The sequence below is a fragment of the Solanum verrucosum genome, unplaced genomic scaffold (genome assembly GCF_900185275.1).
Source record: "Solanum verrucosum unplaced genomic scaffold, falcon-dt-bn FXZP01000097.1, whole genome shotgun sequence".
NCBI classification, from domain to species: Eukaryota; Viridiplantae; Streptophyta; class Magnoliopsida; order Solanales; family Solanaceae; genus Solanum; species Solanum verrucosum.
In genome coordinates this window covers 571,190-597,043 of record NW_026020256.1, presented here as the reverse complement: position 1 = coordinate 597,043, position 25,854 = coordinate 571,190, and the positions used below count along the sequence as shown (strand labels likewise).

The window sequence follows — 25,854 nt, the reverse complement described above, 5'->3', positions numbered from 1 at the left end:
ACTTAGACCAAAAGCCTAAGTTGGGGGTGTGATTTCAGCATTAAGATAAAAGTATTTCAAATAAGCAACATCACATAATATAATCTAATAACAAATTCTTTAATCAAGTTTCATCATCTCAGTTTTTTTTAATCTTGTATTTTCTATTTTACTCTATAGACATTTTAAGAATCATTTATTAAAATTTAAATATGTCAATTGATAAAAATAAGTCCAACTATTCAAAACTCCAAGAAAAAGAAGTTGAAAATCTAATACAATTTACAAAAAGAAGCTATCTTAGCTTAAATAAGTTTTTGAAAATAAAAGTTGATCAAATCTTATTCAAGATCAACAATATATCAAGAGAGACGGTATTAACTTGCTATACTATCAATTGAAAAGGAATTATTAGGAGAATTCAATTGTAAAATAATTATTCACCACTTTGCAATATAAAAGTAATTTTTTTTTAGAAAAAAAAATTAAACCCTCATTTAAAAATTTGGCTTTAGGCCACCAATAGCATTGAGTTGCCTCTATCATATAGTATAACTAAGAAAAAATTTAACTTATAAACAAAAAGAATGGTATTTTAAACCCTTTTTCTCATTGAAAGAAATTGAAATTGAATAAAAAAAAATATTAATATGAAATTTGGCTCTCAAATTCTATTTAAGGATAAGTGGCCTCCGAAAGTGAAACTCACACGTCACAACCTATTTAGATTGGGTTTAGGGTTTGGCTAAATCAAAAATTCCATTATACTTATTTTTATTATTTTAACTTAAAATCAAATTGATTCAAACACTAAACGAAAATTAAAAATTACTTATTTTATTTATATTAGAAACACAACTTTTTTTTTCCAAAAAGATAAATCATCCGAGCCATAATCGTAAAAAAATTGGGTACCATCTAATCAAAGGCGGTGGTAGACAAATATGTATAAAAGGTAACCTAAAGCAAAGCAAGCGCAGGAAATAGTAGTACACATTATTAAGTAGGAAGTACAAAGTGGTAAGGCATGGACGATGAGAGCTTCAGAGCCCGTGTACACAAAGTTTTCGGCTGTCTATCGCCGTCGGCATCGGTGTGGTCTCTCAGCGACGACGATGTGGAGAAGAAAGAATGGAATCGAAGCGCACTGAAGCAAGGGAAAGATGATGATGACCATAACCTTTGTTCTTCATCGTATGATGAATTATTCAAACAAAAACGCAGGAACATCCAAAATGTTATCAATGATGATGAAAATCGTGTTGATGATGTTTGGGAAATCAGATCCTCTATTGGCTTAGATTCCACGCTTGATAATGAGGTATTTCTATGTTTCTCCCCTTTTGTCATGCATTCAATTTTAATTTTAGATTGAACTAGATAAGGGCATTTCGTATGGAGGAAAAAATAACAATTTCTTTATTAAAATCTTTTGTTTGTTTGTTTCCATTAAATTACAGGGAGTAGGCTATATATATGTCTTTAAAGTGATATGGAGTAAAAGTTGATAAATTTACAAATGAAAGTGACACGGAGTAAAAGTTGATAAATTCTGGGCCGAGCTCGTTGTAAGGGGCTTGCCTAGTGTTGGTCACCTCTCCTATATGGTTCGCCACCTATTGCACAGGAGTGGGGGTTTTCCGTGTGCACACCGAAAGGGTCATCAAAAAAGAAGTAATTAAAGTTGTGTTTCTGTGACATGTTTGGCTTTAGAAGTTGCTATGAAAGTTTCAATAGTTCGACTAAAACAATTGACATGGAGTAAAAGTTAATAAATTTACAAATGAAAGTGAATTCTGCAAATAAGTAAACACAAGTCATTTTCCTCTTTTGGGGTATATAACATTGTCCTCAAAATAAACATTTGCTTATACCCCAAACACACTCTTTATGTATTGTATTTTTGGTTTCCAGAATGCAAACTTATTAAGCAATAGATGCTAATTCAGGCATCGGCAATCCTTTACATAATTAATGCGGGCCTATCCTCTTAGCTATTGAATATGCTGTAATTTAGAATATCGTTTCCAGGGGATCAGGGACGTCATTGTTTTATTTGACTTTGCTTTGAAGCAGCATCTATAATTTAGAATACTGCTTGATACTGAATTTTTAAGCAACAATTTTTCTACTATATAAATGATCGGACAGAGGTTATGTTATTGTTGTCAACATGATTTTTATGTTGCAATGTTAATGCCAGTGTTTTCAAAGGCTTTTTTGGGCCGAGTCCTAGGGCATGGCGTAGTATAAACACACCGGGTAATTTGGCCAAGTGAAAGTATCATTGAGGTGTAAGTCTCATTTGTCTAGGCATACATTCAGGCGTTGGCTGATATTTTGTTTTGGAGCATAAGAATACCTCTCCTAATTAGAATTAGAATTGCTAATTGAGGGAAGATTTGGATCGCCTTGCAACTACTAATCGAAGGAAGATTTGGATCGCCTTGCAAAGATCAGGTGCCGATATGACCCTCTTCCATTTAGCAAAAACACAGATATGCAGAGATCAAAGAAAGTTGGTATATAGGAAATGTGATACTAGCTACCCAATTGGCGAAACAAGGCATAAGTTGTGCTTTGCGTCACAAGCAGAAGGAGAAATGTGATACCCAATTTCAATGTTTGAAGGAAGGGGAGGACTGCCTACGGTGGACAGAGCACAACAAAGGAAGATACAAAGTGAGTACAGGTTACAAGGTCATGAATAGGGCTCCTCTAACCCTCAATTGGCCTTGGAGACAAATCTGGAAAACCAAAATTCCACTCAAGGTGGCATGCTTCACTTGGCTGCTAGCAAAGGAGGCAGTACTAACACATGAGAATCTGAGGAAACGAAGCAACATTCTGGTGACACATTGTTGTTTATGTGGGGAGGCAGAGACAGTTAGGCATTTGTTCTTACATTGTGGAAGATTTTCATCAATCTCAGAGGCATTCAATGGACAATGCCTAGCAAGATTGTTGACACTCTCTCAAGTTGGGAGGAAGTAGGAATTGAGGCAAAGAACAGAAGTTATTGGAGGACAATTCCAGCATGCATCTGGTGGACCATTTGGAGAGAAAGGAATGCTAGAAGCTTTGAGGATAGAAGCAGATCCCTACAAATGATCAAAACAGATTGTATTCTGTTATTATGTTTTTGGTGTACAAAGAGTTCCCCTGTAGATGCAGAAGCAATCCTAGAGGTATTAGAATCATGCTAGGCTTGCTGTTTTTGTTTCTAGATTTTCATACGTTTTTGTAAAGGGGCTTTCAGTACTAATGTAGTACTGGTTTATAATACAAATCGTTACCTTCTCCATAAAAAAACAAAAAAAAAAAAATGATGCATTATTAGCTATTAAAAAGAACAAGCATGAAATGGTAAATTGCCCGAAAATAATGAGGAATTGTGGATGAGCAATTGCCTTTTATCCAGTTCTTGACTTCTAGATATTTTCTATGAATATTTGTTACTTCCTAGATCTCAAGAAAGAAAATAAGAACAGAGGTATATATTTTGCTAAGTGAAACAAGATAAGCTTAGAGCACTCAAATAACCAAATCTTATGATGTAACAGCAGCTTCTAATGGCACACCTAAGCTTTTGACAAGGAAATACCCCCCATCTACATACTAATTTCAGAAACAGATGATCTTAGAACAGCAAATATGCTGATTATCTCTAGTTTTTTGTAGTTCAAGGATACATTGAATGAAGTAGAAAAGTGTACATTCACTGACCACTTAAAACTACAGTCTTCTACAACCAAACAAAGGACAGTAGTACTTGCATACCCATGAATAAAATTGTACCATTAGGGGTAAGAGCTCACCAATAACTAAAGAACGAATCGCAGAAGAATCAGGCGAGGTGAATCTTCATCACAGAACAACCAAGAAAATGAGCCTTCCAACTCGATGAACAAAAAAGCTCATGCTTTATGCTCCTTCAGCAAATACCCAATACACCCTTTTTGCTCTCTCTGAAATATACGTAACAGCTTATCACTTCTCACAAATCCCACAATCTAAAATTGCAACTCCAAATATTTCTATTTTTTTCTGTATGTCAGCTCCTATTGTTTTGTGAGTATATAAATTGGTGTACATGTGGTTTTCAATGGTGGAGGATAGAGGCTTTTTGGAGGTCATTTTACTTTGGGGGTTGGGAGGGGGGGGGGGGGTTGTGGTGGTAAAGGGTAAGGGGTTTTTTTGTTGTGAAATTATTTCCAGACAAGTCTATAAAGTCTTTAAGTAGAGAGAACTCCAGGTGTTTTAAATTCCATGTTTCTGTCAGGGTTAGTGATTGGACGGTGTTTCGGATTTCAATTTTCTTTTTGAGGTTGAAAACATTGTCAATTATTCTTACTGCTAAACTGTGATCTTACTGTTTGCAAAAGGTGACTGTGATTGAGGGGGTTGGGGGGGGGGGGGGGGGAGGGGATGAAGGTTTTTGGAGATGTTGGCGGGGGAGAGAGGAGGAAAGAGAAATATAAAAAATTGTAGCTTAATTTTGAGCCACATGGAAATTTCTGTTGCATTAGTCTCAAAGCTTCTGCCCTTGGGAAATAAGGTCAAATATAGCTCATTTTGTAATTGACGAAGTCATATTCATCCCCAACTATTAACAGAGGCTAAACTTGGACCATTTTTCACAGTTCAAGGGTAAATTGACCCATTTCCATTCTAAATTGTAGTTATAGGCATGTTACTAAGTATCTTTGTAGGCCTGTAAAGTGTTCCAACTGCTATGGATACCATTTTCTTTGTTTGTGACTTATGATCCTTCTTGATTGCTTCTGCAGGAGGAGGAAGATGAATATGATAGAGTGGCCGAGGGCAGAGTGGATGCTCGTGATCGCTTGTACATGAAAAATATTGTTGATCAGGAAACATCTTGTGATCCTCCGGGACATAACATCTGTAGAGACCCACGTGCAAATCATATGGCTGCACAAGTTAGGCTGAAGGAAGATGCAGATGCAGCGGAGAAATGTGAAACTGATTTTGATGGTATCACTCTAAGTGGTGGGCAACATTCAGCTAAATCACTTCAGGATCACTGTAACGTGAAGCCAATTTTGAAAAAAGCAAGGAAATCAGTGAATGGTGAGGTCAAGTCTACTAAACGGGTCAGGTTTGATCCTGGTTGTAAAGATGAATCTGACGGGGCATCAGAACTAAAAGTTTCTTGGGCAGCTCCTGCATCAGCTAACTCTACTTTTGAAGACAATGAATCCATTAGCAGTAGGCTGAAGGTTCCTGATTATGTTCTCAACCCTTCAAAGTATACATGTTATAGTTTGGATTCACCTAGTGAGCTTATTGATGAGCCTAGTCAAGCTTTCGGATATGTTCTCGAGGAGGTTGAGAAGTCAAAGGATGATGTAGTGGAACAAGAAACTATAGACATGTCAGATACTAATCCTAAATCAGTAGTTTTTGTACCTAGGCAGAAGAACACGGATGCTATAGGAGCAACGGGTGCAACTGTGTCAAAGGGAATGATTGAAGATGCTTGTAATGAATCCTTGCACCCAAAGGGTTTCCCTGTTTGCATTGCTGCTGGAGAAGCTCAACGAACTGAAGATCCAATGGAAGAAGATATGGAAGCACGTGTGGCTGAGAATAACATTGTGCCCCTAAAACCAGAACGTCGATATCGAATCAAGGCAGGGATGGAGGACACTTGATGATCTTCTGTTTACTTGAAGCTAGTATCTGTGTTAATTGTTGAATCAAGGCCGGGATGGAGGACAGTTGATCTTCTGTTTACTTGAAGCTAGTATCTGTGTTAATTGTTGAATCAAGGCCGGGATGGAGGACACTTGATCTTATGTTTACTTGAAGCTAGTGTCTGTCTTAATTGTTCATTTAGCAGAAATATTATTTGCAAGTTCTTGTCTTAGCTAACTATGACCCCAAACTACCATCCCTCATGGAAATAAAAAAAAAGAAAAAGAAGAGAAACAACTATATATGTCCCATCCCATACACAAGCTTATAAGCATGGATTGTATTTTTTTTCTTCATGACTCATCTACTTTTAAGGGCATTGAACAATTTGCGATGAATATTTTATTTTCAATTGTCTATATATTAGTTGGGGGAGGGGGGAAAATGGTGATTGGTAATTTTTCCATTGTGTTATCATGTCGATGGTGTTTGTATGTAAACTAGACTAGGTATAACATGGCTAGAATTAGGATAGTAAACCAGAAGGGCAAAAAACACAAGTATACAAAATAAGTACCTTAAAATCACTAAATAACAATAGTTTTATTTTTGACAACATAGCAATGAATTTTTTTCAAAATCATAAAATAATATTTAAAAAAAAAAAATGAAACGGAAATAGGGTAGAGATTATTATGACCGGCGATATTTTCTTCCTTTCCTTGATTTTTTTCTATTATTTTATTTACCTTCCACAATTAACTCAAATTGTTATACATTCTCTTTCATCAAAAGAAGGTATTTTAACCAAATTAAAACTCTCTACCTCCTCTATTCTAAAAGTTTGTTCAATTATGGATATGAACAGTGTGTCAATTTTAATTCAACACAACATACGATGGGATGATGTATGTGTTGATAGATCACAACGAAAATTGTGATTGTTATTTGGTGTTTTTTTTGTTGGTATTTTGTAATCTGACAATAGTAGTGTTGTATGTGGTGGTTGTTGGTGTATTTGATATAGTATAGATAATTTATTATACACCAAATTTGGTTGGTGTATGTGTAAGTAATAAGTATTATGACGAAATTGGTGATTTCTTAACATAATGAATTTAAGAAATTTGGTGTTTTTTCATGCTTGTTATTTCGAAATCTGGTCGTATTAGTGTTGTATGTGATGGTGTAGTAAATATATTTTAGATATTTAGCTTCTTTATTTTCTGGTAGAGTGTTGGTGTTTTTGATATATTTTTAGATAACTTATATACACCAAATTTTCCTGGTGTGTGTGTATATGTTTGTGGTATACGTTGTTAAAGAACTTGGTAGTTTGTAGTGTATGTGATTTTTAATTGGATTAAGGTATATACATTGAAAGTTTAAAACAATTATGTTGTTTAAATTACATATTAGTTTATGTTGGTGTATATCATACCAACATAACAACCAAACTGTTATACTATATCAATAGTTAAAGCCATTTTGTATAGCAACATGATTATCATTTTAATATAAATACATCATATTGTATAGAGAAAAAAAGTCTGAAATATATTCGAACTTTGACTGAAATTGTTGTAACAATACCAAATTAGGAAAGGACCTTTTACCCCCTGCACTATTTACACTACACCATTTTAGGTCTACAACAACACTAATTCTGGACTACGTTTGTAAAGTGTTACCTAAAGTAGTTTTGGGAACGCTTTTAAAGCGTAGCCAAAGTTTTTAACTTTTAGCTACGATAATATTGACAACACGTCAAAAGTGTACTCTTTAATGGTTTAAGCTACACTTTGTAAGTGTTGTTACAATATGATATAATTGGCAACACCTATTTACATATATGGCCACACTTTTAAAGTGTCCTATTTTTATAATTGAAAAAACAACACATTATAAGTGTGGCCTTAAAATTTTCACTAAAATATTATATTCCCTCCAATATTTTTAACTCTCCCTCCCATTTTTATTGGCAAAAAAAAAAAACATTAATAAATCATAAAACATTAACTTTCCTCTTTCACGCTTTCCTCTTTCACTGAAGAACTGACCCAAACAGCTAGCTGAAGAGAGGTGAAGAGAGCTGAAGAACCAAAGGGCTAGATGAACTGATTCTCTTCTCCGACACTGATTTGTGAGAAAAACACGCTGAAGAGTTGAAGTCGTCGAAGAACTGAGCTGAAGAGTTGAAGAGTTGAAGTCATCGAAGAACTGATAGCTGAAGTCGTCTTCTCCGGTAACGATTTCTTCAAGTGTAAGTACGATTCTCTTTTCCGATACCTATTTCGTCAAGCGTAAGTACTAAAATAGTCTTCTTGTTAGCTGAAGTGGTTGATTTTTTGTTTTGTGTTTAGAATAGGAGAATAATAAGGAATTGATTACTTTGGGGTTGTTGGCAAGATGAACTAAAGCTAATTAGTCTCTTCGTCACGCTTTTCTCTCAAATTTCTCACTGAAGAACACGATTTCAGACAGATTTTGTTGGAATAAGGTTTATCGGGTAAGAAATTCTATCTTTCAGAACATCACAATCATCTTTATCTTTTTTATTAGATTTCTCTTGCTGTTTTAGATCTCTAGCATGTTCATGTTCTACTAATCTCTGTTGCCTTCTTTTAATAGCATCTCTTTTTTTCTTGTTGTACATGTCTTGAGATTTGTTGTTGGGTTGTTTGGGACTAGTGTCAAGTTTACATATGCAGATGTGGACAAGTATAAATGGGCCAATTCTGATACTCAATCACTTGAAGGAAATGACAAACTCCTGCTTAAAACTTAATAACATGATAACAGTTGTAACAAACACTACATTCACAGAACATTCACCACAAAGGGAAGGATAAAAAAACTTTCTCCATGTATCACTGATACAACAGTTCTGAAATTCTCTATGTATTAGTGATACAAGAGTTTCTGTAGCTCGTTCTGTATCACTAATACAACAATTCTCTTTGTATCTGTTGTTGTATCAATGATATAGAGAAAATTTAAAAAATCGTTGTGTCACTAATACAGTGTGAAATTTGGAAACTATTGTATTACTAAGTCAACAAATATAAAAAATTATTGTATTACTAATACAAAGTGACTTTCATAAGTTGTTGATCGACTATGTATTATAGGATCATAGGAATGTTTGCTTGAATGTTTAAACATGATATTAGATGTTTGATACTTTTCTGATTGGGTGTGCACAAGAATGAGATTTTAAAATTTTGGACTTAGTTTTAAGAAACTCTAAAAGCGCTAAAGCTCTAAATTCAATCACAAAACTTTAACTTTTAATCATTTGAATTCTATTTATTTACTTTCTTTCTTAATTGTGTCTATCCTATAAATTTTACTCATTTTTTCCTTGGTAGTATCATTAACATTCAAAAACATTTGTGGAGGATTCAAGGTTTGATTTGGCATAGCAAAAGTGTCATCACTAAGTAAGAAACTTTTATCATCTCATAACACATGATTCTGATAACTTACTCATGACTTTTAAAACTTATTTGTGAAGTAGTTAATGATTGTTACTCAAACATTAAATATTGATATCTTCTTTTAGTAATTCACATATCCCATCCAAGGATTGGATAAATTTAGCAAGGTATAGCAAAGAGTATATTGATGGCGTTGAATCATTTCTAGATTTTTCTTACCCTTATGGAGATCCTCAAGGAGAGGAAATTCAGTGTCCATGTGCAAAATGTTGTAATATTCATTGGACTCGAAGGAATGTAGTGTATGATCATCTAATATGCTATGGATTCGTTAAAGGCTATACTAAGTGGATCAATCACGTGGAATGCGATATCAAGTTGAATGTTAACGATTATATGGATTACTCGCGTGATGATATTGATAGGTTGTTGAATGATCAATTTAGAGATGTTGCACAGGCCGAAGGAGTTTATGATGGTACAAATAAAGATGCCAAGAAATTTTATAACTTAGTTGAAGAGGCAAGCCAAGAATTATATCCTGGTTGTACAGGATTCTCTAAATTATCATTCACACTTCGTTTATATTTGTTGAAGTGTCTACATGGATGGAGCAATGGATAATTCACTTATCTTTTAGAGTTATTAAAAGAGGCGATGCCCGAGTTGAACATTCCTCCGTCTTACAATAAAACCAAGTCTATGGTTAAGAATCTTGATCTTGATTATGAGAAGATTGATGCATGTCCCAATGATTGCATGTTGTTCAGGAATGATCATAAGGATGATGAATTTTGTCATACTTGTGGAGCTTCACGATATATTCAATATCCTGAAGTTGATAGTGAGCTTGTGCCTTCAAAAAAACAGCATCGAGTTTCAGCAAAGACTTTGAGACACTTTCCATTAATTCCTAGACTCAAAAGGCTATTTATGTGCTCAAAGACGGCAGATTCTTTGAGGTGGCATGAAGAGGAGCATTCTAAAGATGGAAAGTTAAGGCATCCCGCTGATGGTCTAGCATGGAAAGATTTTGCACTAGATTGTCGCAATGTGAGACTTGGCTTGTCAAGTGATGGATTCAATCCATTTCGAACCATGAGTATATCACATAGCACATGGCCAGTTATGCTGATGATGTATAATCTGCCGCCTTGGATGTGCATGAAATCTGAATATTCTATACTTTCTTTACTTATACCTGGGCCGTGATCACCTGGAAATGACATTGATATTTACTTACAACCATTGATAGATGAGTTAAATTTATTGTGGGATTTTGGGGTTGAAACATACGATGCTTCAAGAAATCAAACTTTTCAAATGTGGGCAGCTCTTACGTGGACAATCAGTGACTTTTCTGCATATGCTATGTTATCTGGTTGGAGTACAAAAGGAAAGTTTGCTTGCCCTTGTTGTAACTATGGCACTAATTCTCGCTATCTTAAACATAGTCGGAAAATGTGTTATATGGATCATCGTGTTTTTCTACCCATGGATCATTCATGGAGATTTAACAAAAGATCTATCAATGGAAAAACTGAATTCAGGCCTTCTCCATCTTCCTTAAAGGGAACTGATGTGCTTAATAGCTTACATGATTTTGAAAATGTGTTTGGGAAGAAGAGAAAGAGATCAAATGATGTCCCATGGAAAAAAAGGTCAATTTTTTTTGAATTACCTTATTGGCAGCACAACTTGTTACGCCACAACCTTGATGTAATGCACATAGAGAAGAACATAGTTGATAGCATACTTGGAACTCTTTTGGATATTTCTGGCAAAACAAAGGATCATGCAAAAGCCCGGTATGATTTGAAGGATATGGGAATCAGGAAGAACCTTCATCCAAAAAATACAGAAGATAGTAAGAGAACAAAGTTTGCAAAGGCGTGGTTCTCAATGACAAATAGAGAGAAATCAATCTTTTGTGGAGTTTTAAAGACAGCCAAGCTACCTGATGGTAGTGCCTCCAATTTATCTAGGTGTGTGCACTTGGATGAAAGAAAATTGTCTAATTATAAAACCCATAATGCTCATTTTATGTTACATTACTTGCTTCCAACCAATTAAAAGCATTCTTCCTGATCACGTGGCTATTCCTTTGATTCGTCTAAGTTCCTTCTTCCATCGTTTGTGTCAAAAAGTAATCACATTGGAGAAACTGGATTACTTAGAAGTAGAGATCATAGAAACAATAAATCAGTTGGAGCGAGTTTTTCCTCCTTCAATTTTTGATATCATGATTCATTTCCCTATTCATTTGGTGAATGAAGTGAGATTAGGAGGTCCAGTTCAAAATCGATGGATGTATTCCACTGAAAGAGAAATGGGTACATTTAAATCATACATTCGCAATAGGCGTTCCAGAAGGTTGCATAGCAGAGACACGAGTGGGAATAGATTGCATGAATTTATTCTCCAAATATCTGCATGAGGGTGTGCATACCAGATTTAGCAGAAGAGCGCAAAATAATGATGAATGTGACCCAAGTGATGCAGAAACTTTGAGTTTGTTTTCTAACAAAGGAGTTCCTTTAGGAGCAAAGAAAACTGATCCAATCATTTTAGATGACAAGTCACTAAGTCAGGCACATGCATACTTATTGGAAAATTTTGACGAGGTTCAAGAATATATTAGGTACCTTAATTTGAATACAGTATTCTTTTTGTATAATTAATTTTTAACTTATTTTATTTATTATTTTAACAAAAAAAGTACATGTTGTGTAGAGAGCATGAGCAAGAGGTTAATAATCAGTCACAAAGATCTAAATAGAGCAAGGGCAAGAATCATTGTCAAAAAATTTCTCAATGGTTTGAAACTCGTGCTTTGCAAGAAGATGTGTCTGATTTGATAAAACAATTGTCTAGAGGACCAAATTCTGTTGCAAAAAGATATTTTGGGTATCTCATCAGTGGATATAGATTCCATCTTAGGTAGCGTGATGTAAGGTGTAAAACACAAAATAGTGGTGTTATACTAGTTGCCTCAACTACAAGCTTTGCAAGCTCAAAGGATAAAAATTCGATTGCTGCAGATTTGACTTATTATGGTAGAATAGTTGATATTGTTGAATTAGACTATTACGGTCATTTTAAGGTTGTTCTATTTGAGTGCGATTGGTATGAGGTTGAAAATGATGCTTATTGCCTTACTTATGTCTATTTTAACAAGAGATGCTCTCAGAAAGAGCCTTTTGTGCTTGGATCTCAAGTACACCAATGCTTTTATGTGCAAGATCCATATGATCAAGATAAACATTATGTTATGAAGACTGTTCCGAGATACTTGTTTAACATGGGTGATGAAGTTGAATCTAATCTCCCATAAAGTTATGAAAACGAGCCATTTGAACATTTGATGTGACCATCTATTCCAAAAGATAATGGTGAAGTACTCTTAACAAGGACTGATGTACCAAAAACAATTGTTGATGTGCCTTCAGAGGAATTTGTCACTCAACAACGTAAAGTCGAGTATGAAGAGGAGTTTGAAGACGAGTTGAAAATGAGTATGAAGATGAGTTTGAAGATGGGTTTGAAGCCGAGTTTGAAAAATGGTTTGAAGATATCGCACCATGAGTTTCATTATTTTTGTGATGATCATATAGTGCTCACTTACTGTTTTTGTAATTTAATTGTTGTATTGGTACAAACACATTAAGATATCTAATATGTGGAATTGAAGATTAGATCGCTATAATGTTTAAGTATTCTTTTGGCTTTTTTCATGCACCCAATTGTTGTTTGGTTAAGTAATTTATGTTGGCTTCTTATCTGATTATTATTTTATTGAGGAACTTGTACTTCTAGCTGATTATTGCTTTATTTGGCTGATTGTTATTTATATACTTATTTGTTTCCTTTTATTATCAGGCAGTAGGCATTAGAGGCAGAACAGTGAGCTTTGTAGTTTGAAGTCATTTCTGATTTCGTCGCAGTCCCGAGTTCGTCGCTCCGAGAGAGGTACAACTCTTTACCTTTAAGTAATTTAAGTAATGAGAAGCTATCCAGTTTTGGAGTTGAACCTACAGAATGTTTTTGTTGTAATTCCCCTGAACTTGACACTATTGAACACATATTCAACTCTGGAAGTTTTGCCAGAAAGGTCTGGGGGTCTTTGCTATTTCCCTGGGTATCCAAAAGGATTATATTCCTCTTAAATACATGGTGATGAGATGGTGGAACACTGTGCACAGAAATCAGCCTTTTGGTTGTTTCACAATGCTTTAGTTGATATGATTTGGTTAAGTAATTTATGTTTGGTATAGCTGGTTAAAAGGTAAAGTATTCATATATAAAATTGTGGCTCTAGGTAAAGTATTCTGAATGGTTGTACAGGTTATAAGATTAGTTTAGTTGTGGCTCCGGGGATATTGTGTATGTACAACTTATAGACTCAGTTTACAGTATATATAGTGCTGGAAGTTCTGAAAACTCAGCTGCTGCAATATTATACAATGCTGGAAATTCTAGAAATTCAGCTGCTACAATCTGCTATAATATAGTGCTGGAAATTCTGGAAAGAGTTGAGGTTTTCTATAACTTCTATAGAGTTGGAAATTCTGGAAAGAGTTGAGGTTTTCTATAACTTCTATAGAGTTGGAAATTCTGGAAAGAGTTGGTGTGTGAGTTCTGCAGATGCACATGACATTGGAAGGACAATGTTTCAAATTAATAAGCTATCCATCTGTCAACTTTATATCAAAATTATATTGCTACTACTTCTTTCACTTAAAGAACCTTATTATTTTGTAGGTTTACTTACCACGGGGAAAGAAATCAAAGAGATCAAAACAAAGTGAGAAGAATGAATTAATCAGCAATACTAAAGAATAAGGGTTCGAATCCAAAGAAAGCTCAAAGTCCATTGAAGAATCTGGATATTGATATGCAATACTGATCAAGTGCTGAATTGGCCAAAAAATTCAAGATTAAGAGAGAACAACTTGCAAATGAACGCAATGATAGAGATAAGAAAGAGCAGGCACCAATACCACATAAAAGAAAGAATTATGAGGATTTCATTCCACAACAAGGAAAGAGTAAATTGCTTGGGCACAAATCAGTAATTCAATCGTCTTCAAGGGAAGAGCTTAGAACCTCACATATGATTGCAGGGAAAGGACAAACTAAACCGAGGTTATTTCAATCTGGAGAGTCCATTAAAGAGAAAGGAATTAAACTTCCTATGAATAACTCTAGGTTCCAAACGTCATTCAAGGAAGGTGTTACTGCTTCAATACATATGACTGGAACAACACTAGGTAATGGAGAGGTACAACATGATATTGAGGATCTACTGAACTTCAAACACGTGAAGAGGAAGTCAGTTCGACCAGCCACCAATATTGATCTGTTTCTGGATAAGCAACAAATACACAATGAACGTGATATTCCTGATCCTATTATTAATGATCTTGTGGATCAAGAAGAACTCGGTGGAGATGAATGTGATGTCGAAGAGAAAATTGACATTGATTGTAGCTTGTAAGATTTAGTACTCGTTATAAAAGAAATATCTTATTTCCTGTCTGTTACATCAATCTAGAAATATCGAAGTAAAAAAAAGTTCAAGGATAAACAACATGTAAGGATATTCACGCAAGAAATTTGGAAGAAAGAAAGGAGATGACATTTGATAAAGGACAAGCAGTGGGACCAACTAATAAGATAGTGTCACAATTAAGCAACTTTATTGGAACAATTGCAAGGAATCCTAGATTCATCAGCTTGATGTACACTAGTTGGCATGCGGTGCCAAAGGATACTAAAAAGCGCATGTGGGAATATATCAATGTAAGAACAATCACTCTTGAGATTGCATATTTTATTATTTGTTTTAACTTATTGAAGCTAAATATATTTTATTTTGCATAGTCCAAATTTCTAATTCCAGTAGAAGGAAAGAAGTGGGTGATGACTGGTCTTCATGATGCTTGGAGGCGACACAAGCAAAAAATTAAAGAGAATTTTTTTGATAAAAACAATACCCTTGAGGATATGCTAGCAAAACGTCCTGATGGCATTCCAGATAATCAATTCCGCCAGTTGATCGAGTATTTGAAACACCCAACTGTTCAAGTAAGGCTAAAATAGTGCATTTCTACTCATCGACATATTTTGCATCATATGTATTCTTTTTTTTATCTATCAATGAAATTATCTTTTTTTATTTAATAATAGGCCATATGCGAGATGAATTCTCAAAATAGGAAAAAACAAAAGTGGAGGCATCGAATGGGACCTATTAATTTTGCAAGAATACGCGTGACATTGGTAATACTTAGCTGACATTTCTTCAAAAATCTGAATTTCATTTTATGTACTTTATTAGAACATACTGATGTTTTTATAATTTTTTTTGATATAATCTGTAGCGTGCTGCCAAAGACAACAACGAAGAACCATCAAGGCCTGAAATGTTTATTGCAACTCGTACCAAGACGGAAAAGGAAATCCAGGCTGATACCCAAGTTGCAATAGTAAGTTTCTTAAAGAGGATTAGTAGTGAATTCGATTCAGACTTAAAATTTATATATTGTGGGGAGTTTGACTCCATTGAATTTTATCACGTATGTCTTCTTCTTCTTCTTCTTGTGCAAGTGCAAGGAGATATCAATTCTTTGTCGATGTCGCTGAATTGTTTGCTAGGAAATGTTGTAAGATTTTTTTAGTTCTTGATCGCTATCATAAGACTGGAAATGAAATAGTACTTACAATTTACTATGGATGCCAATTTTCTTCAACAGGCCGAACTTCAGAATTGCCAAAATTCTGGGGAAACAACTGATGATGCATTTAGGGCAGTAAAGGAGTAGCCTAGTCGACTTAGGTGCAATGATAGATCAGTGACAACAAGTTCTTTGAAGAAAGATGAGAAAATTAACAATCTAAAACAAAATCATGCCAATGAAATCACTTCTCTAAAGGAAGAATTGAGAGAAGAAATGCAAAATTTATTACCTCAATTGATGCAAAACAACTATGGATTGAATTTTCAAGATATACAGGGTGTGTTGGATCTAACCTTGCTTCACCTATTGATGCAAGTAGCGCACAAGCTGTAAGAGGCACAAATCTTCCACATTCTTTAGGGTCAGCTCATGATTCGGTTCTTCAAAAGGTATTTTGTATTTCACATTCTCTGTTAATAGTCTGCATATTATTTTTCTTCTAGTTGAGCTGGTGTTCTTGGTAAAGAAATTCTGAACTTATTTTACTATCTTGAATCTTTGAAAGTTCAGTCTGTACTTTATTTTTGTTACTCATTGTCTCCTTTCAGCTTCTATACCTAATTTCTTTTTATATTTTTAGTTGTATGAGTGTTGTATTGTGTTGAAGGAGGACTCTAGTGATTTTGGGTTGTAGTTGTGTACTTTTTTCTCCCCTGTTATTTTATTGCTTTGAATTGTGATGGTTGTTGTGAGAGATGGTTTTAGTTTTCATTGCTTAAACTGATTCTCATAGTTAAAGCTGTCCCTTTTAGATTTCTTGGAAGGTTAGAGCCTTTGTTGTATTTTTGTGAGTGAGTTTGTTGTCACTTGTGCTAGTTAAGCTCCGTTCTGATGTGGTTTGAGTTGTCATCATGTTGCTGTTGGTTCTTGTTTCTAGGAATCTGTCTTTCCTGTACTTTGGAATGTTGTATCTCAACCTCTTTTTGTTGTCTTCTTTTAGTTGCTTATCTCTTTTTCTTGCTTGGTTTACCATTTGATTTGTTGTTGGAAGGAGTCTGATCATTATCTTTCCCATTCTGCTGACTGTTATCACCTGTAGGGCCTGGATGATCCTCTTCTTTGTTTTACTGGTAGGAGTAATAAGATCTTGCCTCCCTAAAATATTATCATTGTTATTTTCTGCACCGGATTGATATTTAATCAGTGTCAAGCTGTAAAATGGAGACGAACAGGAAAAGGGAAAGAGAGAGGAAGTATAGTGATCTTACTCATGCTTGATGACAATGTCCGCGAAAAATTCAGTAGGATTGAGCAGCTGTCGGTGAATAAAACAGAACAAGAAAGTTAAAATGGTTGAAGGTTTTTAACAACCTCAAAATAAATCAAAGAAATAGGAATATTGTGTTACCTCAAAATACTCAGAGGCTCTTGCAGGTTCCCATGCTGCTAAACCGCCATTTTTACTCTACGATTTTATTTAAAATGGATCTTATTATACCTTTAAGATATAGATTTCTCTTGAATTTTTTGCAAAAGCAGAAAACAACTTCAGATTAAATGATTTATGACCCTGACTTGTAGCATTAACCTGAGACCTGTCTGGAACTTGTTGTTTATTCTGAATGTGATGCTAAGGGGGGGGGGGCGTAGCAGGGGCTCTATGGTCTAGACTATGGTCAATGTGAGTGTTCTCATGCCTAACATGTTGTCAGTGGTTGACTTATTATTAATTTGTGTCTCCATTGTATCCTTATTTTTTGAATTCTGATTTTCAGTTCCTTCTTAATTGTTTGGTTGATCCTGCATAGAAAGATCAATGAAATTATTAGAAGTAGGGAATGCAGAATTAGTAGTCATACTTGTGTGATGAGTCTGTTGCTGCTGCAATGTTTCCTTAGGAGATTTTGGTCTGTCCATGCTATGTTGAACTGGCCTGTAAGCTTTCCTCTTCTGAGTCTGCCATTCTTCATCAGTTGGCTTGTTGTTATTTCCTTTTTTTTGGTGCTGCTGGTATTGTGAACTGGTGTTTCCATCCTCTCTATTTGTGTATTGCATTTGCAGGTTTCTGGGATCTTGTTTTCCTTGTTCCCCTTTGTTTTTGTTCTTCCTATCAGCCTCCAACTCTTTTCTTTTTTTAAATTCCTCATCTCTTTGTTTAATATCAAAGTGTGAATGTGAGAGCTAGTCTCTTAAGCTCTTTCTTGATTTAATGAAATGGGCAGCTCCCAGTTCATGCCCAATACAGACATGTAACAAGTGTCCTTTGTGTTTACAATACATGCAGTAATCCAGAATTCACGTGTTGATAAATGTTCTATATTATTTGCATATATATATATATATATATTGATTTGGATTGGTTGGCTTACAGTGAATACTCTCCAATTATGCACTTCCACATTTATTTCACTAACTTATAATTTTATTTTGAATGTGCAGGAAAATGCCGGTAGTTGAATTTGAATTTCATGTGGACAAAAGTAAACTCGATCTATTGTAGTGAACGATGAAGAATTTTTGTACTATTGTCATATACGTTTGAATGCATTTGGTTTTTTGGAATTTATTGATAGTAGAGATCTTTAAGCAATCACTTTCTAAATATTGGTTGTACAAGACATGTTTCTAGAAGTTTATTTGAAATATATAGCTTTGATTTAATTATTAGCTAATTTTGTGCTTTAGGTCACATGTATATTTAATTATGTGATTATATATTGAACATATGCAAATAAAAATTATTATTCTTAAAAATAAAAAAAATTGTGGCTACAAAATTCTACACAACATTGCCACACTTCAAAAGTGTTGCTGTAGGACGTTCAATGTTATCTTGTACATAAGAAAAGTTACACTTTATAAGTGTTGCTCTAGATGAGATATAAAGTTACACTTTATAAGTGTTGCTCTAGATGAGATATAAAGTTACACTTTATAAGTGTTGCTCTTGATGAGATATAAAAGACATCAGTTTTTAAGTGTGACCAATAACAAAGCAAAGGCAACACTTTTAAGTGTAGTATAATAAAAAAATATGTGTCGCTAATTCATCACAACAAAGTGTGCCCTTATACCTCTTTGGCTACGCTTTATAAGTGTAGCCAAAGATGGCGACATTTAAAAAGTGTTGCCTAATGTCAAAGGTTACACTTCTTTAGGCCACCCCCTAAAAAGCGTTGCTTAAAGTCCAAAAATGTAGCCTTTTATCAAAGGCCACACTTTTTGCTAGTTTAGGCTTCACTTTACTGGGGTGGCCGTAGGCCTAAAATGGTGTAGTGTTAATAGTATATATTAAAGGTATATATATGCCCACGTGGACATCATAAATATTGCATAATTATAAATAGTAACGTATCCACGTTGGTACATATATACCTCTAACATACACTATTAAATAGTGCAGAGGTAAAAGGTCCTCTATAAAGTTTGGTATCGTAACAATAATTTCGGCCAAAGTTAAAGTATTGTTGAAATCTTTTTCCTATTGTATACCAAAAAATGAACCAATCTTTTATACTGAATTAAATTGAAAACACCATTTTTGTGTGTGTATATATATGTGTGTGTGTTGTGTGTGTGAATATAATGGTGTAGTGAATATATTTTAGGTATTTAGTTTTTTTTTTTTTTTTGGTATATGTGATGGTGTAGTACACCATTCATTTACACTATAATTAATGTGTAACTTTTAAAAATCGTTGAATCAAATTTATTATACAAATAAATTGGTAATTCTTGATTAGTTTATGGTGTAAATAGTGATCCATGTCATCCATTATATATCATATTGAAATGTACACCGAATTGTCACCCCAATGTACATCTAAATTTAATTGTAATTTTGATTTTTTTTATAAATAATTGATTATATTATGATTTTACATATTGATATACGTCTGAATGTTTCTAACTAATTATGGAACTATGCAGCATTATGTGAATTTCAAAATTGCAGGAGTGATATATGATGCAACGACCAATTATGATCTATTGCTTCCCAATTAAGAGTTGAAACAACAATATTTTAGTTGATAATCAAATGTGTTTGCTAAGAAAAAAATTGGTACATAATTGATTAAATTATAGTGTAAGTCATTCTAATGTTGGGACATTACAAAATATCAATTTACAACGTATTCTAAATCATTTAAAATATATAGTGTATCATTATAATGGTATAATATATAGTGAATATCAATTCCATATAGTAACATTGACATTCACTAATAAAATTGTCTTTACAAATAAAAATATATATTGAAACCAGCTTGTATATCAATTAACACCATACTATAATTTTATTTTTTTTAATCTTTTTTTACAATATTAACTAAAAAGATTATATTATCGATATACAAATTAGTTTGCAAAAATAATTATTAGGATATGAATTTTTTTTTTTATGATTTAACGTACATTGGTATTTCATATAATGAAATATAAATTGATACTTCTTTTACAAAATAATTGAAACTGAATTGGAGAGAGAGAGAAAAAATTGCAAGAGTAATTGTATAAAATAAGGAATGTGTTAAATGGTAGGATTCCTATTAATTAGACAATAAATTCTCTCCCAAAAAATTAACACTAAGATTCAAAAAAATTACCAAAAAAAGAGAGAAAGAAAGTACACCCTCAAAAAAGGATCTTTAAGTAAAGAATCATATTCAATTATAATTGTTATTGAGAATTCCAAAAGTAAATAGAGTAAATTATGAATCACGCAATATTAACACACTAACTCAAAAAATAGCAACAAAAATGTGTATTATTGTCACAATTAGTTCCTTATAGTGTTGAAGCTGAAATGTATTATTGTCAAAGCGTTGGTTTTGATTATGGTATAAAATTAACTTTTTGAATATAAAAAAAATTGTAACCTTATGAAAATTTCAACAGATTTCTGTATAAAATGGTATATATTAAGATATTTTGTTGGATTAAAATATGGTGTAATACTCTTGCTAAATTGGTAGGCTGAACACCAACTTCAAATCATAATTTGTATCAAATAATAGACCGTTTGTTAATTATTTTATAGATATATCTTTATCCAATTAATAATCTTATAACACAATAATACCAATATTTTATCAATATCACCTTTCAGTTCCAACATTCAAACAAAAAATACCACATTTTGACAAATATTAGTTACAGAATTTTAAGACGGAATAAAAATTAAGTAAAATGAAGCACAAAGATTAAAAAAAAACATCAAACTTATCCAATTGTATAAATATAAAATTTTGGGAAAAAAGTCTGAAATATATCCGAACTTTGGCCGAAATTGTTGTAACAATACTGAACTTTGGAAAAGACCTTTTATCACTTGCACTATTTAATAGTATATTTTAAAGGTATATATGTGCCCACGTGGATATCATAAATAATTACATCATAAATAGTAACGTGTCCACGTTGACACATATATACCTTTAAAACACACTATTAAATAGTGCAAGGTGTAAAATGTCCTCCATAAAGTTTGGTATCGTAATAGCAGTAGTTTCGGCCAAAGTTAGAGTATTTTTCAAACCGTTTTCCCTAAAATATTCTCCTTACCCTTCCTTTTAAACAAATTATGGGTAACGCGAATAGACTTTTCATTACCAGTGGCAAGATCTTCTCTTTCATATTCAATCACTGAATATAAAGTGAATCATTCAACTCGAAATTTGATCTCAAACACACGTCAACGTTGTTGATACTCTATTTATAATCATCCAAGTCAAAGGAAACATATAATTTTATCTCAAATTATAGGTACCTTTGAAAAAAAAGTTTGAAGATGAACTAAAATTCTTAATGAGAAAAGATAAAAAACTTTTAATAAGTATATTCCATAGAAAAACACGATGTTCTTTCTTCTTTGAGTAGAGATGATTTTGAAAAAAAAATTAAGTAAGAAAACATATCAAACCCATTACCAAGAAAATATGAATGAATAACTTTTTACTCCTAGAAACTAACAATGAAATTGATAAACTAAATTAATGATTTTCCTTTCTTGAAAAGGAATAAGAGAGAGAGAAAATATCTTAATATAGAAATATATTCAATGATAATTATAATTGAAAATGTAAAAAGTAAACACAATAAATTATGGGTCCCACACACTAACCCAAGAAAATAGCTAGAAAAAATATGTAGAAACGCGTAGTATTTAATAATTGTCATATTTGTTATTCAAAACTTAATGTTGTAAATAAAAATGAATATTTTAATATTATGTAATTTAAAGTCTTAAACACAATATTCTAGTAATTTTCCCCTTTTAAAATTTCAAGTTACTAATTATTATGATTTGTAGTACTTGTAATGCCATTTCAAATAAATTATTTCTTAGTTCCAATTAATGTGACATTGATACAATTTTGGGAGTCAGTTGAATTTTTTAATGTTTTTGAAATGTTGTAAGTTATTATTATTGTGATTTATAGTATTTTTTTTAACGTAATTTACAAATATATAATTGATTAAAAAGAAAAATAAAACTAACAAATTAATGAAAAATACAAACACTGTAATAATGCCCTCGGTTAGAAGCATACGATAGTTGTCTGCTTCTAGCCGTTTCTGTATAGTAGTAATTATCCTTGTTGGTTGAGTATTCCTTGAATATTGTTCACTGAAGCTCGTTTTCTAGATAATAATAATAATTGATGAAACATGATTAGATATTATTGAACAAACTATAAGAATAAAAATGTACAATGACTACATGAACAATAGATAATACACACATTTATGTTAAAACACATATAGTCTATTGCAGTGATTGCGAATAATTGATGAACTTTATACTTAATGGGCAAGTATTGTGGAAAAAATTGTATCTTCTTAAGAATCGAAAGAGTCATATCTTCAAGCAGGTTTGCAAGTTTGGTCCAGTTTTGCAGTGATCACAAATTAATCGTTGAACTCTTCAATATCTGGGTGAGTAAGTATTATGAAAATAATTCTATCTTTTCTAGGTTAGAAAGATGCCTATACATGCTAAATTTTTCTATGTTTGAAAAATGAGTCTCTTTCTTATCTGTCAAGAAATAAGATTAGAAGTCTTAATTAAATATTGAACAAAGACCACATAATTAATTATTGTTGCTTTTTGATATGGAAATAATTCAAAAATATGGTTTGAATTATTCTTGTTATAATAAATTAAATTTGTCATGACCCAGGGGTACACCCTAGATATAACATGACGTACAGAACCCCGAAGGACAACATACAAGCCACTTAGCTTCTCATAACATAAGAAATAGAACCATAAGAGTAAAACAATAGTCCAAGTTCAAAATAATCTATATAACGAAAAGCGGAAGCCTAAACTCATGTCTCATCATATCCATCTAATACAATAGAATGAAATTGGGCCTAACCCATACATCATGTCCAAAAAGGAAATACAAGAAAGAAATTAAAACAATGAAATCTGTCCTACAACCATAAGGACTCACCAAGCTCGGGAACACTCCAAAATATTGGAAACCCTGTCTGTCGGACTCTACATTTGGGAAAAATGTAGGCAAGAGTATGCGCTAGTACAAAAATACACTGTGTACACTACTAAAAAACTGTTTAAAAATGATGGACAGAAAAGCGACGCATTTTGCCACACTGTCCGTCGCTTTTAAATAAAAATAATTATTTAAAAATAATTTTACAAAAAGCGACGGACGACATCTCTTTGTCCGTTATTTTTTTCGTAGATTTTAGCGCCAAATATATAAATAATTAATAATTATTTATTTAATATATATGGAAACGCTGTCCGTCGCTTTTATTAAAAATAATTATATATAAATTGAAAATTAACAACGCAGTCCGTTGCTTTTAATTTATTTTATTTTATTAATTATTTTTTTATCATAGCGACGGATGGTATCTTCATGATCGTCGCTTCTTGGTCAAAATATATGGTCAACTATTTTAAAAAAGCGACGGACAGTGTCTCTTAGTCCGTCGCTTTTGGTTAAAATATTGGTCAACTATATTTAAAAAAAGTGACGGACTTAGAGACATTGTCCGTCGCTTTTTATTAAATATCTAAAAGACAGATCAGAATTTTCTTATTTTCCTCTCTCTCTTCACTCGTATTCTCTCCCTTCTCTCTCTATCGATCTCCCTCCCATGTAGCCTCCCTTCCCCGTCGCCGTCGCCGATCGTCGCTGTCGCTGTCGCTACAGTGCTGCCCTTCCCCGTCGCCGATCGCCGTCGCTGCTCGTGAGTGCTGTCGCCTCTCCTAATTTGTTAAGGTTAGGGTTAATTTTTTTTTCAATTCTAGTGATTATAATTGATTGTTTGTTTGTATATTATTTTTTTTGTTTGTTGGGTTGCGTTATTCAATTGTTAATTTGATTTGATTATTGTTAGTTAGGTATAGAGAATTGAAGATTTTTATTTTAGGGTTTTTTTTAAAAAAAATTGGACATTTTAAAATTGGGCATTGTTAGTTAGTGAAGAATTAAGTTTTTAATTTTATTTTAGGACTAGTTTAAACTTGAGAATATGTAATTTGAGGTTGAATTGAGATTTTTTTGGATTTGATTGATTGTTAGTTAGTAAAGTGTTAATTTGAAGTTAGAAATTAGTAATTGAAGTGTTATTAGTAGATGATGAATGTTTGAATGTCATGAATATATATTGATGAATGTTTGAATGTCATGAATATATATTGATCGATGAGGTTTTTTTTGAATTAAAACATAATTATCTATAACTAATTTTTGAATTTAGAAGTTTATATATAAATAATTTTATAGATTTAGATATCAATTTGAATTTAGAATTTGAACTTGAACTTAGAACTTGAACTTGAAATTAGAACTTGAACTTGAACTTAGAACTTGAACTTGAACTTAGAATTTGAAGTTTAACTTAGAACTTGAACTTGAAATTAGAACTTGAACTTAAATATAACTAAGACTTGAACTTGAAATTAGAACTTGAACTTGAACTTACAACTTGAACTTGAACTTAGAATTTGAAGTTGAACTTAAAACTTGAACTTGAACTTGAACTTAGAACTTGAACTTGAAATTACAACTTGAACTTGAACTTGAATATAACTAATTCTTGATGACCTTATTTAATTAGAACTTAATAATTGAACTTAATTTATAATAACTTGAACTTAATTAGAATTAATATGATTAATTATTTGAAATCTTAAACTTAATTAAAATTTATGAATTAATTAAGCTTGCACTTTGTAGATCTTGAAATGTAGTATTTATGAACTAATTAATTATATATATATATAATTATCAAGTAATTATTATAAATATATATTAACAATATAAATTAGTTTGGTGTAGTAAATTATTATTAAATTTAATTTATAATATAATTGAATATCTATATTTTTGTAGATGGATCATCGTTTGTGGATGTATAATATGCATTATGAAACTGGTGCTGGTTTGAAACCTGAGTTATTGACGGTGTTAGAGATTTTATAGAACATACAATGACACTTGACATTTTCAAGAATAATGGATTGATTAGGTGTCCTTGTAGTGCATGTAAGTGCTTACAATTTCGTACCCCAGATACAATCATGGTTCATTTGTACCGTTATGGATTTAAGCCTAGATATTTTGTATGGGTTGATCATGGAGAAAGAGATGGATTGAATGGTATGTTTTATAATTCGATGTCTGTGAATGAATATAATATGCTTGCACTACATGGACAAATTAGGGTTGAACATGATAATATGGTTGAACATGATAGGGTTGAACATGATAGGGTTCATGAAATGATTAATGATGCTTTCGGGGTTCAAGGTGGGATGGAACCCAAACAGTATTTTGATGAAGCTCCTAATGAAGAAGCAAGACGCTTCTATGATCAATTAGAAAAGTCTAGTCGTCCATTATGTGAAGGGAGTCCACATTCTGCCTTGTCAGTTGCGGTTAAATTAATTAATATTAAATCTGATTGGAATGTACCTAATGCGGCTATGGACTCAATGGTTGATCTTTTGGGTGAACTAGTTAATCCCAAGTTTAACATACCTAAGAACTTCTATTAGGCAAAGCCTTTGGTTTCCAAGTTAGGATTGACGTATGATAGAATTCATTGTT

The 25,854-nt window shown here is 32.7% G+C and overlaps 1 protein-coding gene and 1 pseudogene across 1 annotated transcript; both read left to right on the top strand.

The window, feature by feature from the left end:
* Positions 1–963: 963 nt before the first annotated feature.
* LOC125833264 (uncharacterized) lies at positions 964–5,677 on the top strand. The gene is made up of 2 exons (XM_049512416.1): positions 964–1,300; positions 4,770–5,677. Exons 1-2 carry the CDS (start codon positions 1,007–1,009, stop codon positions 5,655–5,657), a joined length of 1,182 nt encoding a protein of 393 aa, XP_049368373.1. The 5' UTR covers positions 964–1,006; the 3' UTR covers positions 5,658–5,677.
* A 9,604-nt stretch (positions 5,678–15,281) lies between these two features.
* Positions 15,282–17,108, top strand: LOC125833270 (uncharacterized; annotated as a pseudogene).
* The last annotated feature ends 8,746 nt before the right edge of the window (positions 17,109–25,854 follow it).

Coding starts and splice junctions, on each gene's coding strand:
- LOC125833264 (XM_049512416.1), top strand. CDS start 1,007: ATGGACGATGAGAGCTTCAGAGCCCGTGTACACAAAGTTTTCGGCTGT. Junction 1,301..4,769: donor ATTCCACGCTTGATAATGAG/GTATTTCTATGT, acceptor TTGCTTCTGCAG/GAGGAGGAAGATGAATATGA.